This window comes from Crassostrea angulata, chromosome 1 (genome assembly GCF_025612915.1).
Source record: "Crassostrea angulata isolate pt1a10 chromosome 1, ASM2561291v2, whole genome shotgun sequence".
NCBI classification, from domain to species: domain Eukaryota; kingdom Metazoa; phylum Mollusca; class Bivalvia; order Ostreida; family Ostreidae; genus Magallana; species Magallana angulata.
The window spans coordinates 3588843-3602890 of NC_069111.1; the positions used below are offsets into that span (position 1 = coordinate 3588843).

The window sequence follows — 14048 nt, forward strand, 5'->3', positions numbered from 1 at the left end:
ACGGCATGTTCACTAAATAACTGTTGTTTATTACTTATATTTGCATTTTAACCACTCGAAAATATCCGGTATTAGCCTAGACCTTGACATTTAGCTATTGCATCAAAAATAAACATTCAGACTGTAATGTAACGTTATCTTTTTAATTCACATAGATTTGTGAACAGAATCAAAGATGTGTTATAACAGTAATTCCTTTAAAATGTTATTATAAGACACGTTCTTTAAAAATAAATACATCAATTTTTTGGAGTTGGAGAAAAACACATGATGTATTGTTATAGTGGTTTAAATCTATAACGTCATGGAAACGTATATGACATCACATCTTTATGACATCATAGTATACATATGGAACGCCTGGACTGTCTTATTATGGCAAAAATAAATTCGTTATCTGCTTACATCGTTATGTGGTGTGCTTTTATCATTACGTGATGTGCTTAAATCATTATACGGTGTGCTTATATTATTATGTGGTGTGTTTTTATCGTTATGTATTGTTCTTCTATCATTATGTAGTGTGCTTATATCATTATGCGTTGTGCTTTAATCATTATGCAGTGTGCTTTTATTATTATGCAGTGTGCATATATTATTACGTGTTGTGCTTTTATCGTAATGTAGTGTATTTATATCATTATGTAGTGTGCTTATTCCTTTATGTGGTGTGCTATTGTCATATTTTGGTGTGACTATATCATCATGTGGTGTGCTTACATGTATGTCATTTTGTGGTGCACTTTCGTCATTGTGGGGTGTACATTTGGCATTATTTGCTGTGCTTTGATTATTACATATAGTGCATCTATTTTTGCGTATATGATGTACGTTTTGCATTATTTGAAAATAAAGATTAGTAGTCTTTGGAAATTAGACATGGAAACTATTCTAGAAAAACTCGGATTGGGCTCTTTAACAAGAAAGTTTCAAGAAGAAAAGGTAACACCTGATATTGTATCAAAACTCTCAAAAGTTGAAATGCAAATTTTAGGAGTTGCTGATAGATCAGCCATGATGAAATTGAGAGTGGCTTGTATTCACCATGGAAGCAATCTTTTGATACAAAGAAATTCTGGGTACTTGATACCAGAAGATGTGTTGGACTTTTTGCTGGAATCTAAGTTCAAAATCATTGAAATTTCTCAAATGTTAAATGTGTCAGAGAGCACAATATACAGAAGGATGAGACGATGCAATCTTTCTGTATCAAAATATAACGATATATTAGATCATGAGCTGGATCAAATAGTTTCTGAAATTGCTACAGAGTTCCCGAAATGTGGAGAAACAATGGTCAGAGAAATTCTTCGGCAAAAAGGTGTCCAGGTGAGAGAAATTTCTCTTTTTTCAATATTTAAATTTGCAAATATGCTTTTTGATATGAATCTAACACTGAAAAAAAAAGTTCACTATTTTATATTTACATTTTGCAAATGTTTCCTTACACGAACCAATGACATTTTAACATGATTTCGCTACCTTCAAAGCCCGAATGAATCAACAAAGAAAGCTTTTGTATTAAACAAAATCCACTTATATATATATTAATGTTTACATTTTCAACTGTCTTTGTCTGTGATAACATTACGAATCAATTTTGAACCCCAAAACCCAATAACTTCACAAAACATGAGTGACACAAATGGGCGTGTCTTATAGCATAATCGAAAAACGGTATTGTAATACATAGCATGTGCTACATAAAAAATAGTGGTTTTAAAATAATGTTGTTTTAAAGTGTACAAATTGGAAATAATATAGATATAAGTAATACGGAATCATTCTTTGAATATTATGAGGTGATAATTTCGGTCGGAGCGTAGTCAAATCCATCATAAAGCCCTGGGCTTTATTGGATTTGACCACGCCCCGACCGAAATTATCACCTCATAATACTCAAAGAATGATTCCTTGAATAATTGTACGACATGATCTGGAACAGCTGTACATACCAATTCTTTTAATCTTCGAATTCTGTTTCATATCATGTTAAACAATTGGATGTTTTTAAAACAGGTAACAAGAGCAAGACTGCGAGAGAGCTTACATAGAACAAATGGGGATAACATAAAAAGCAGGATAAAAGGAAGATTACAAAGAAGAGTTTACAATGTCGAAGGTGTCAATCATCTTTGGCATATAGATACAAACCACAAATTGATCAGATGGAATTTCATAATCGTTGGTGGTATCGATGGCTTCAGTAGGTTTGTCACATTCCTTAACTGTACAGACAACAATAAGTCTGAAACAATTTTCAGTTGTTTCCAAAGTGCTATTCGAAGCTATGGCTTGCCTTTAAGAGTTCGCTCTGATAAAGGACTTGAGAACAAAGCTGTCGCTGAATATATGGTCAGAACTCGAGGACCAAACAGAGGAAGCATGATAACTGGAAAAAGTGTCCACAACCAAAGAATTGAGAGGCTGTGGAGGGATGTGTATGAAGGAGTTCTCTGCTACTACTATGAACTTTTTTACTATATGGAAGACGTACAACTGCTTGATATTTTGAATGACATACATATGTTTTGTTTACATTATGTGTATCTGAAAAAGATAGACGAAAAGCTTCAAATATGGAAAGAAGCATGGGCTAATCATAGATTACGCACTGTTAAGACCTCGCCATTGCATTTGTTTGCAGCCGGCATTATCAATAATCCAATTGATGTTTTAGATTTAGATTGGGAACAGTATGGTATTGAAGATAATACTGATGTTCAATATCTTCACAATGTTAATCCCAGGCCTGTGTTTGATCCGCCTTCATATGCAGTAACAAATGACACTCTACAAGAATTGCAACATCATTGTCCATTTAATTGGCATTCTGCTAACTATGGAATTGATATTTTCCAAAAGGCTGTGGAAATTGTCGAAAGAAACAACAGCTTAACAATATGATATACAATGTAAATTCACTTGCCACTGTCTGCAAGACTAGTGTATCTTTTTTCCTAATCTGCTTGGCCCATTGACTAAGAATGACCAGATTTTTATCATGACAAAAAAGGGCTATTTAGTTACCATTCATGACTCTACTACAATGACTCTTCATGATGGTCAATAAAATTAGTAAGATGAACAAAGATTTGAGATTTGTTTTTATTATACTGCTTTTTGATAGAAAAAAATGTCATTCCTTCTTGGTTTGAAAAAATAAACATAGGTAATCAAACTTTACATAGCTCACCGAGATGAAGGGTCACCTTTATGAGATCGCCTTTATTATATCATACGAAAATGTATAATGTCATCATACAATATGATATTTTATTATGTGATACTCTTCTGTATCACGTATATTGTATCAGATGATTTTTGTTGTTTGGTATCAAACGATAGAATTTAAAATACATTGCATTATATTATATACTTGAAAAATATCAAACAATCTGATACAATCATATAATAACAGATCATATTATACAATTTCATAATGATAAAATACAAAACTGAATCATATTATACCAAAAAGTTATGTTATATGATAAAATATTCATAATATGATTAAATACCATTGTGTGTGCACACATATATATATATATATATATATATATATATATATATATATATATATATATATATATATATATATATATAAAAAGAGAGAAATAAACAGCAATTTAAAATGTTCACCGGATACGAAGTTGGTTGGTCACGTGATCAAATCCTGTGAAGCCTGACATATTCTAATATGATATTTTAAGTCTATAAAGTATTTAAGTAGGTTAAGATGTACCATCCATGCAAGTTTGGTGAAGGTAGGACAAGTAATGACTTAGATATAGGAGCTGCACCAAAAACATTAAACAACGTAGTCAGGCTCCCCCCAACACCCCCCCCACACTTCGTCTTGGTGAGCTAAAAATCAGAAATGTACAGGAAACAATTTGACAAACATGTCATCAGTACAAAACTTTAAGATATTTAACTTTTTGCTGATATTCCTTTAACAAAATATACATTTACCACACAAACTTTCATTTAAGTCAATGTTTAGAAATCCTGATAAAGTTTCTATTCAAAACAAGAAGTTCATGAGCAAACTTATGAGACAGTTCATACAAATCTTAAAGTATATCTATTCAAAACAAGAATTCCAAGAACCAACTTTAACATGACACAGTCCAAGGACCAACTTAACATGACACAGTCCAATGACATACTTAACATGACACAGTCCAAGGACCAACTTAACATGACAAGAGTTCATACAAATATTAAAGTTTCTATTTGAAACAAAAAGTCAGAGGACCAACTTTATCATGACAGAGTTCAAAACAGATATTAAAGTATCTATTCAAAACAAGAAGTCCAAGGACAAACTTAACATTACACAGTCCAAGGACCAACTTAACATGACAAGAGTTCATACAAATAGTAAAGTTTCTATTTGAAACAAAAAGTCCGAGGACCAACTTTATCATGACAGAGTTCATACAAATATTTAAGTTTCTATTCAAAACAAGAAGTCTAAGAACCAATTTTAACATGACACAGTCCAAGGACAAACTTTAACATGACACAGTTCATACAAATATTAATGTTTTTATTAAAATTAAAACTGTAAAAATGGGCTTGGGGTGGGGTTCAAGAATCTGAGGAATCTCAACTTATCTATACCTTAGCGGCAGGGATCAAAATTGCAAAATTTTGGTAATTTTAAAGAGACCTGCATGCCTTTAATAATCAAGCTTTTATAATATTCAGTTTCATTTTTTATGTGGAAGGCTATAAAACAAGTAATCTTTGAAAATGAACAAGATATCCGTGAACCAATGCTCACTAGTAATACCCCCGATCTGATGTGTATATGCAAAAAAAGAAAAGTCAACATTTAACAGAAAGTTGACTTATGATAAAAAACTAATTCACTCCATATGGCATGCCTAAACAAACTTGAATGTCTTAATATTTCACGCATCTGCGATGAATACCGGAAGTTGCTGAGAAATCTTTGACAAAAATAAAATTTACCGGTGGGCTAAACGTATACACAAAGTCATCATTTAACAGGAAATTGATGTCCAATTGGTACAAAAATGAATTCCATCATATAACATGCCTTATCAAAGCCTGTGTTAAGGTTAAGCATCTGCAATGAAAAGTTGCTGTGTAATCTTTGAGGAAAATTTGTTTGAAAATTTTGGCTTAAAATAAAAAATGTTGTCATTTAACAGGAAGTTGATGTAAGATTGGTACAAAACTAGATCCCAACATATGGCATGCCTAAACAAATAGTGCGTTAAAATTTCAAGCCCCTGCAATGAATAGTTGCTGAGAAAAATGCAACCGAAATTTCTGTTATAGACAGACTGAAGGACAAACAGACAGACAGACACACAAGGGTAAAACAGTATACCCCCTCTCCTACAGAGAGTGTGTATAAAAAGTTGCCATGGACAGGCGGACAACATTGCGTGGTCTGAAAAGCTCACTTAATCATTGTAAACCAAAGTACGAATTGCAAAACGCAAAGTCAAAAAAGTTGAACAGTGCATCTTCTGTTGGCTCCTCATATACAGGTATGGTTAATTGCATTTTGTTGATGCATGTATTTCCTGTTGGCAGGAATGATTGTCTTTCGACAAATTCCATTGTTGGCTGAATCTGGTAACCAAGTGGTGGTTCCTCTTCTGATCCAGTGCAAAACCGAAGAATTTTTGCAAGAGTAACATCCCCACGTCTACCACCTAAAAAACAAGAACATGGGTTTTGTTATTTACAAAATTCTAATAAAATGAAATTTATTTCCTACTGGAAAGCAGTTAAATAACTGTAAATAACTGCACCATACAACAATAACTAGTATGATAAAGATAACACCATACAGTGCTAATGACTACAGACGCAAGACAACTTTAGATGAGAAAAGCTGCTTTAAGGCTACAGCTCAGTAGAGCAAAACAAAGTAGATATTATTGAAATAGTGAACATCTCAAATGGTCCCACTCAAATACATAATGTAATAGAGAAAAGGATGATAAGACTTGAAGAGAATTTTGATTTTTTTCTATAAATCCCTATGTAAAATACAAACCCCCATTGTGGCCCCACCCTACCCCTGGGGGTCACAATTTGAACAAACTTGAATCTACACTTGGGTACATGATGATGCTTCCATACAAGTTTCAGCTTTTTTGCATATAATTCTGCCATGACCTTAACCTTAGACCTAGAAACATGGTTTAAGGTAATTGCACATCCTCTACCCAAAGGCTTTCTGTGGATGAAGTATAAGTAAGATTTGGCCAAGGGGAGAGATGATATGCTCCCAACAAGAGATCTCTGATGGATGGAAGGGCGAAGTGATCACTGTAGGGTGCCTACAGACCTGGGACCTAATAACTTACCTTAAGGCAGTTGAAGTTCAACATTAAAGAGATCACAAGCTTGTCTTTTAAAAAGATTGGTAAGCTAGTGCTGTAGCCATAATAAAACACAAAAGAAGACTTCTAAACCATTGGTTTAATTTTTTGAATCGATTAAATATTAGTAGGAATGCACTGTAGTTGTGTTTTGGGTGGGGTGGTGAATTTAGAGTGGGTTTGACATCGGCAATGGGATAACTCATTAACTGTGCTTTAATCATTCTGTATTTACTGAAAATACTTCCAATTTTCTGATAAAAAAAAATACGGGATCAGTAGAACCACTGGTACTGTTTTGGAGCAATCGTATATTCTCAGGCCTTTCAGACAAGCTCGGAAAAAATATCCGATGTTGTTTTCCAAGATTGAAGGTTGTTAAAAAAAGCTGGGTTTTTTTTTAAATTGTTTAATGTATTATAAGACCTAAGATACTGTTACTTTTTGGCATTTACATCAAAATACAAAATTTCAGAACATATGTAGATGATAAAAACGAAATTGACATGGTACAGTTTATCTACAGTAGTATTCCCACAATGCCCTACCTTGAAGTCGAGCATGCGTATTCCAGTAAAAGTTGCTAGCGCTCGAGAGCGACATGTATATATATGTTATATTCATGGTTTTACTAATACATGTATATTAACTACAAACAGTTGCTTGTTTTTAACATTCTGACTGTATAGCGAACTACGTAGAAACGCTTAATAGGCGGTAACTCCAAAAAAGTTTCAACATAATGTTTTAACTGACCCTTGTCCAATCGGATCGTAGAAGGCGGAGTTGAGAGAGAGAGAAGGAGAGAGAGAGAGAGAATGTGTTTAATGGGTAAATAAGAAAAGTTAGAAGTTCTGGAGTTAACACCTATTAAACGCTTCCATGTAGTTCACTGTAAATGAGTGCAAACACCGGTAGTAAATCAAACAAGGGCAAATATTTCCCCCTATACAATATACATGTACCAGTAATACATGTACTCCTACGGTACATCAAATATCTTGTATTTGTACTTACTTGCAGCCTCTCTCAAATATTTCACATATTTTGCATAAATTTTGCTTTCTTTTTGTCTTCTATTACTTCCTTCTGGAGAAAACTGTGGTTTAATTGTGCTTGTAAGCAGCTTTAATGTAATTTTCTGTCGATCCCGAGGTGTAAAAAGATGGATAAATGTTGGAAGATGACAAGCCAGCTGTTAAAAACAAGTGGAAGTGTAATGACAAACTGACCATTCAAAATAGCAAATACTTCTTAATGCTGAACACTGCTCATGAACAGGCACTTTCACACAGGTATATAAACTCTTCAATTTTGTTATAGCCGATTGCAAACCTGAAACTTGTGGCCGACGTGTAGTATTCATTTCATGGTCTTTGGGTTTTATGCAATTTCTTCTCATTTTATATGCGTATTCTGTTTGCAATAATGCATTGACCTGTTTATTTGATGCTGGTATTCTCTTGGCTTTAAAAAAGTGTGTAAAATTTCACCACGACCGATTAACACAGCACAGGTGAGACTTCTACAGTGAAATTTCTTAAAACTGTTAAGAGGTGTGCAGCTCATATAGGGGTTGTAGGGAAGCGGTGATGATGGAAAAATATGGCAAACAGTGCCTTTTTACGAGCGGTGTTCAGCTTTAAGTTTTACAAGCGGTGTTAAGCTTTAAGAATCCTCGCTACCCGTGGCTTCTACTTTTTATGACAGGACACCACAAAATGCGAATTTGACCCTTTGTGAAACTGTGTTATATAATTGCCAATTTTGTTATCCATCTCTATAGCACAATGGTTGCAGCTGCAAACTACTGCATGTTTTGTGTTTGAATACTGTAGGAAAATTTTTCCATGAATTTACTGAAATTTAGTGATAAATTTTTAAAGTTGGTTTTTCTCCCAAAATTAAAATGGCTTTCTGTCATTTTTGAGTCAAACACATGCTAGAAATCTATATTTTTAAGTAATTTAGGAGTTCAGTCAATCTGTGCAGAACTTTTCCCAAGGGTGTGGAGGACCCTTAAAAAACACTAGTTACTAATACATGTATATATAATTTTAACTTTTATGAGATCTTGAGCTGTGGCCATTTTCGAGTGAAAAATATTGTCCTTTAGAAGAAGAGCTCTTTAAAAAGATGTAAAAAATACCAGGTATTAAACAGTATTCACATTTTAATTTAAACAAGATATCTGTGAGCCAATGCTCACTAGTGATATCCCGCTCTGATGTGAATATGCAAAATAAGCAAAGTCGACATTTTACAGAAAGTTGGCATAGATCTGCGATAAATAGTTGCTGAGATAAATGCGACAGAAAGTTTTGTTATGGACGGACAGACAGAAGGACAGACAGACACACAAGGGTAAAACAGTATACCCCCTTCTCCTATGGAGCGGGGGTATAAATATATGGAATTTTATTTTCTTTCTAAGTTTATAGGCAAAAAGATAATGTGTGTGTGTGTGTGTGTGTGTGGACCAGGAGACATTTGGCTATATTTTGGAATAAAGGTCCATAAAATCATATGTTGATGAAATCCTAACAAACAATAAATTATTATCATCTTTCACTAAAATTAATACATCTAGTATCGTTTCCTCATTAAGCACAGCTCTTTCGTTATTCATTTATAACTGCCAAAATTACAGTTAGGCCTAACAAAAAAAAATAGTTTGTTTCCTCTTTCATGCTGAAAAAAAGTAGGGTCGGTCAGTCGGAATTTTTTTTTATTTTTTCAATTTTTTTTTTCCTTTAATATTAGAGTATCCATAAATGCCGGTTAGATACACTGACACTGCTGAATGGTATAAAATGAGAAATACTTTTAATATCATTTTTGACTATTAAGCTGGTCTTAAGAAAACACAAAAATGATATTTGCCGACGATGAGAGCATTATTAAAATCTACAACACATATGGAAACATACAGCCACTTTGAAACAAAATGTTTGAGTTACACTGATTTGAGAAGAGTAACTGCTTCAAGCGTTTTTGTGACCAAAATTTTGAGTAATTTTTTTTCCAAATCGGATAAAAACGAAAATAAACGATTTTCCATCAAAAATCCTTCAAAAAAGTTTTGAGTCCGGGGGTAAAAGCTAGGGTCGGTCGGGAAAGCGGAAACAAACAATTTTTTTTCTTAGGCCTTACTGGTAAACACAATGAGATTATATCATTAGGGACGAGTGGTTTTGATTGTCAATCAATGTTACCTCATATAAACATAATGCATCCAGTCCTCTTCGTAAATCATGCACAAATGCCCTTGGTGAAGAATTGTTAAACACCTCCTCAACTAAACTCGCTGATAGCACTCTTGGCAAAGGTCCACTTTGGAGCATACTTAAAGCTTGAAAAAATGCAAACATACATCTTTTCACATTTCCAATCGACTGTCAAGCTGATTACAAGTTCAAAACAATTCACTATTGTTAAATATATATAAAAAAATATATATATAAATGTATACTTCATATGATATAGCGAAAAAATTTGCCCCTGTTTAGTACTTCTGCCTCATTCGCCCATGTAAAAAGTAAAATTAAGACTGCATGGGCAATTCAAATGTCTCAACTTTATTTTATATACATGTATCTCCTTCAAATAACAATGTTAACTGTTCTTAGGTGAATTCAAAACGGGCGAAACTGAATGCAAGTATATGTAAAGAAGGACAAAAATAAACATGGGGCAAAAATAATTCAGTATATGCTTTTTCTATGCACAAATTCAGAAATTTTTGTCTGCTATCATACATACCCCTCACTTTAGTCAACACATGTAATCTCTTACCCAATATCTTTCCAACTATTTCATAATTGTCTGAGTATTCCCGAACAGGATCAAAGTAATGTTCTTGTATCTGCCTCAATACCAATGTAAAAAATTCTCTGCGAGGCCCACCAAGGTCAACAGCATTCTGTAAACAAGATATATATGCATGTGGTTTTTTTTATACATCTATGCTTAATTGTACACTACTGTAAAACTGGTAAAACGGTACGAATGTACCTAAATTCTAGAATAATGTTAATTTTACATATCATATGAAGGATTTCTATTTTCTATGAAGTATATTAATATTTTACAGTTGGGACCATAAGTTTTGTAAGCTATAAGTACATCTATTTGTAAAATTGCATCTAGACATTTATTAAAATCATGCACAGTGTAAAGGGGATTGGAAAACATTCAAATAAGCATAGGTAACATTATTGTGAAATATTAAATAGAGATAGAAGAGTCATTAAAATCCCCAGTAACAAAATAATAATCTTACTTCTTCATAAAATTGGACTTCCAATGTATTTCTGAGATCAACAATCTCTTTTATTTCAACAAATGCTGTCTCTAACAGGTTCTCTCTGTCCACCAAAATAAAATTGGTCGCTCCTTCTATTGTTCCACTTTCAGATTCTAGTTCCAGTTTTCTGCCTTTAATAATTTTATCTTGCGCAATTTTCAAAATTTCAATAGGATCCTCAATCTTTTTTTCTGAGCAAAATTTAATTATATTTGAAATAGTTTCATATTTCCATGAATCCGAATTTCCTGTTGATCCCACCAAGTCTGCATTAGGTTCCTGTATGTATGATTCTGTCCTAGCTTCCGTTCTCGACGTTTCCGCTGAGTTTTCTGCTGTTGATGCAATTGAACTGGATGGAATAACTGGTGGCTCTAAAACTGGTACTGTCTCATTGGATCTAGGTACTGGGATTGCAGAATTAGTTAATTGATCAGTATTATTTGTAGCTGTAAGGGCAGCATTATAAATGTCAAATTCAGGATCAGGGAGATCATCTGAATAATATTGAGATTCATGGGGCGAGGAGCACTCTATCACAATATTCATAATCTGATCTGAACAGAGTTCCTTTTCTCGCACACAAGTGTAAACATGGTCTCTGAGTTCATCTATTGGTATTATTTGTTCACAGTGACAACATTTTTCTGTAATGGTAGCAGAAGCTTCTGTTAACAAAGAATTGTCGGCCTCAAGAGACAATGCACGTTGTATGGGTCTGATGTAAAGTTTACTTTGACATCCCACAAAGGACTTCATAACTTCTGGGGTTCTTCTACAAGAAATAACTTCTAGGTTTCTACAATTACTTATACATCTCATTATTTCAAACCCACCACAGTCACTCAGCTTACTGAACCCATCCTCACCAATCAATTTCTGCTGAAATAGCTCCTCTGTATCATCTGCATTAAATTGGATCTTTTTGGAGCCAAGTCCCGCTTTAACTAGTGCAAGTTTTTCCTCTCTTGTTGGGACTTTCATCGCATCTGTTTCACTCAGACAAATAAATTCACAGGTCCATGTTCTTCTTTTCTTCTGCTTTTTAATTCTTCCTGATGTAGATGTACCCCTCACTGGTCTGAATAAAGCTCGTATTTCATGCTGGTTATGCTGATTGTTCTGAGATGGAAGTGATACTGTAAAAAGTGAAACATTGTTGTACAAAACAATTGAGATACTTTTTATTACATGTGTATATTAACCACATGTAGGGATTGGAACCCCAACCCCCCGCCGTCCCATTGATGATGAAGTGACCTTAACCCCATGCAGATCAGATGCATGAGTGGTAACATGTTGAATTTTTCACATAAATGACATACATGTATCTCAATGATCAATTTAAAATCGCTTTGTATACAGAACAATCAATATGTACCGGTAATGCTTATATTTATTGTTTAAAACTTTAAATCACACGTACTATAATAGTTTTATTAAGATTAAACACAGTTGAAACAATATATTTAAACCTATGTTTGTAAAAACTACAAGAGCAAAACCCTTTATTTTTCACCAAAAGTAAAATATACCCACTCTTCTAAATTTGTGAAATTTTAAGAAAATCTATCATCTGGTTCTTTTTATGGGCCATCTCAAAATACAGGTAAATTGAATAGGTCTGTATTAAAATAAAATTATCTAAATTGTACATACTACTGTGACATGCAGTCTGCCATAGTTGTGTAAATGAAATTAAACTTCTTTGTTGTTGTTTAGTGTCAATTATCGCGAATTTAAATGATTTTTAATCCAATGCCATTTATACTTTCAATTTGATAGAAAGGTTGATTTCCGGTGTGATCGTTTTTTGCCAAGTCATTCTTCAGTTTGGTTAAAAGAATATATTAATTTCAAGTCTGTGAGTATTGTAAAAACTAGGTACGTAGCATCGGGAGGGGGGGTGCCACTTTGGTTTTTCTGAAATTTACATACAAAAAAATGAATTAATATAGAGTTGCCCCCCCCCCCTTTTTATGGGACCATGTAAAAAATTGAATTGAAAATAAGGAAATAAACAGTGAAATTAAAGTTAAGGTATACTTTGCTTGTCAAGATTTTTTGGATGAGTCTGCCCCCCCCCCCCCTTTCCAAAACAATGCTATATGCCTGTAAAACAGCTTAATTTTAATTAAATAGTTATTGAAATAAACCAGGGCACAGTCATGTATGAATTTTTTTTTCCTCATCGTGTGCAAGTCAACCTCCCATCCGAAAAACCCAAGCTGTAGCAGGGCAAGACCCATATTACAAAAGTTATGTCCATCTTTGGGGGTGGGGTGGGGCATGGGTTTCTAAATGTAGACTTGTAATTTAGAGGAATAAAATAGATTTAAAGAAATTTCAAAGGACGCCAAAATATTTGGTAGCACAAAGAAGGGAAATAATCGGAAAGATTGCCCCCCCCCCTTTGACCTTTTCGTTTGTCCAGCAAAGGGAAACAACTCAATCCACTTTCTATTTCTCAAAACATTTTCTACAATAAAATGTGTGAAAACCCGCAAGGTTTTTGGTCAAGCAATTGGTAAACATTAATCTATAGGTTAATATGTATGCTTCAAACTTCATTAATTAATTATAACTTTAAATCAAATTAATTCGTCTTCTAGACACGAGCACGTGAGCATATACTTACTGCGTCTAAGCTCTTCCCTAAAACGAATCCTATCGCCGATCGTGGCGATTCCAAGCCTCGATAGATCTACATCGCTTAAACTTTTGCAAATATCAACGTTGTTTACATTTGCCTCCGCAAAGTTATTTGCTAAATTTGGGAGATCAATGTTTTTTAAAATTAGTTTAATGTCGTCCATTTTTCCAAATGACCCGGATAGTGTGACGTCATCACATCATCATAACGAAGTTTGCACACCACATAATGATGTTTGTACATAACAAAAGGATGTTTGTACATGACGTAATGAATAAAAAAGTACATCGCGTAAAGAAAAAAGCATATCGCATAATGATCTTTAAAAGTACATTCGGTAAAGACGGAACCACATCACATACTTAGAAAAGCACATGCCATAATGATATATGCACATGCCATAATGAAAACTGCACATCACATAAGGATGAATGCACATCACATACTGTCAAATTCACATCACATAATGCCAAATGCACATCACATAATACCAAATGCACACGCCATAATAATGAATGCACATCACATAATAGAAGGAGTACACCACATAATGATAAAAGCACACCACATAATGATACAAGGACATCACATAACGATTAAAGCACGCTACATAATAATATAAGCACATAACAAATTTATTTTTGCCATGATAAGACAGTCCAGGCGTTCCATAGATAACAGTGATGTATAGAACTTATTTTTTTCAAAAATGGCA

General features: G+C 33.7%; 2 protein-coding genes across 2 annotated transcripts; one reads left to right on the forward strand and one right to left on the reverse strand.

Moving 5' to 3' along the window:
• Positions 1–365: 365 nt before the first annotated feature.
• Positions 366–3477, forward strand: LOC128190526 (uncharacterized). The gene is made up of 2 exons (XM_052862609.1): positions 366–1329; positions 2020–3477. The coding sequence occupies exons 1-2, from the start codon at positions 664–666 to the stop codon at positions 2905–2907; spliced, it is 1554 nt and encodes a 517-aa protein (XP_052718569.1). The 5' UTR covers positions 366–663; the 3' UTR covers positions 2908–3477.
• Positions 3478–9590: 6113 nt separating this feature from the next.
• Positions 9591–14001, reverse strand: LOC128176360 (uncharacterized). Its single transcript, XM_052842625.1, has 5 exons — positions 13319–14001; positions 10657–11819; positions 10170–10296; positions 9665–9726; positions 9591–9617 (listed from the first exon to the last, which is right to left on the reverse strand). Exons 1-5 carry the CDS (start codon positions 13494–13496, stop codon positions 9591–9593), a joined length of 1557 nt encoding a protein of 518 aa, XP_052698585.1. The 5' UTR covers positions 13497–14001.
• Between the last annotated feature and the right edge of the window lie 47 nt (positions 14002–14048).

Excerpts from the sequence above, each read along its gene's own strand:
- LOC128190526 (XM_052862609.1), top strand. The coding sequence starts at position 664 with ATGTGGTGTGCTATTGTCATATTTTGGTGTGACTATATCATCATGTGG. Across the intron at positions 1,330-2,019 it reads TTCGGCAAAAAGGTGTCCAG|GTAACAAGAGCAAGACTGCG; the intron begins GTGAGAGAAATT and ends TTTTTAAAACAG.
- LOC128176360 (XM_052842625.1), bottom strand. The coding sequence starts at position 13,496 with ATGGACGACATTAAACTAATTTTAAAAAACATTGATCTCCCAAATTTA. Across the intron at positions 10,297-10,656 it reads AAGTCCAATTTTATGAAGAA|AATGCTGTTGACCTTGGTGG; the intron begins GTAAGATTATTA and ends TCTTGTTTACAG. Across the intron at positions 9,618-9,664 it reads CAGCGAGTTTAGTTGAGGAG|AGGACTGGATGCATTATGTT; the intron begins GTGTTTAACAAT and ends TGATTTACGAAG.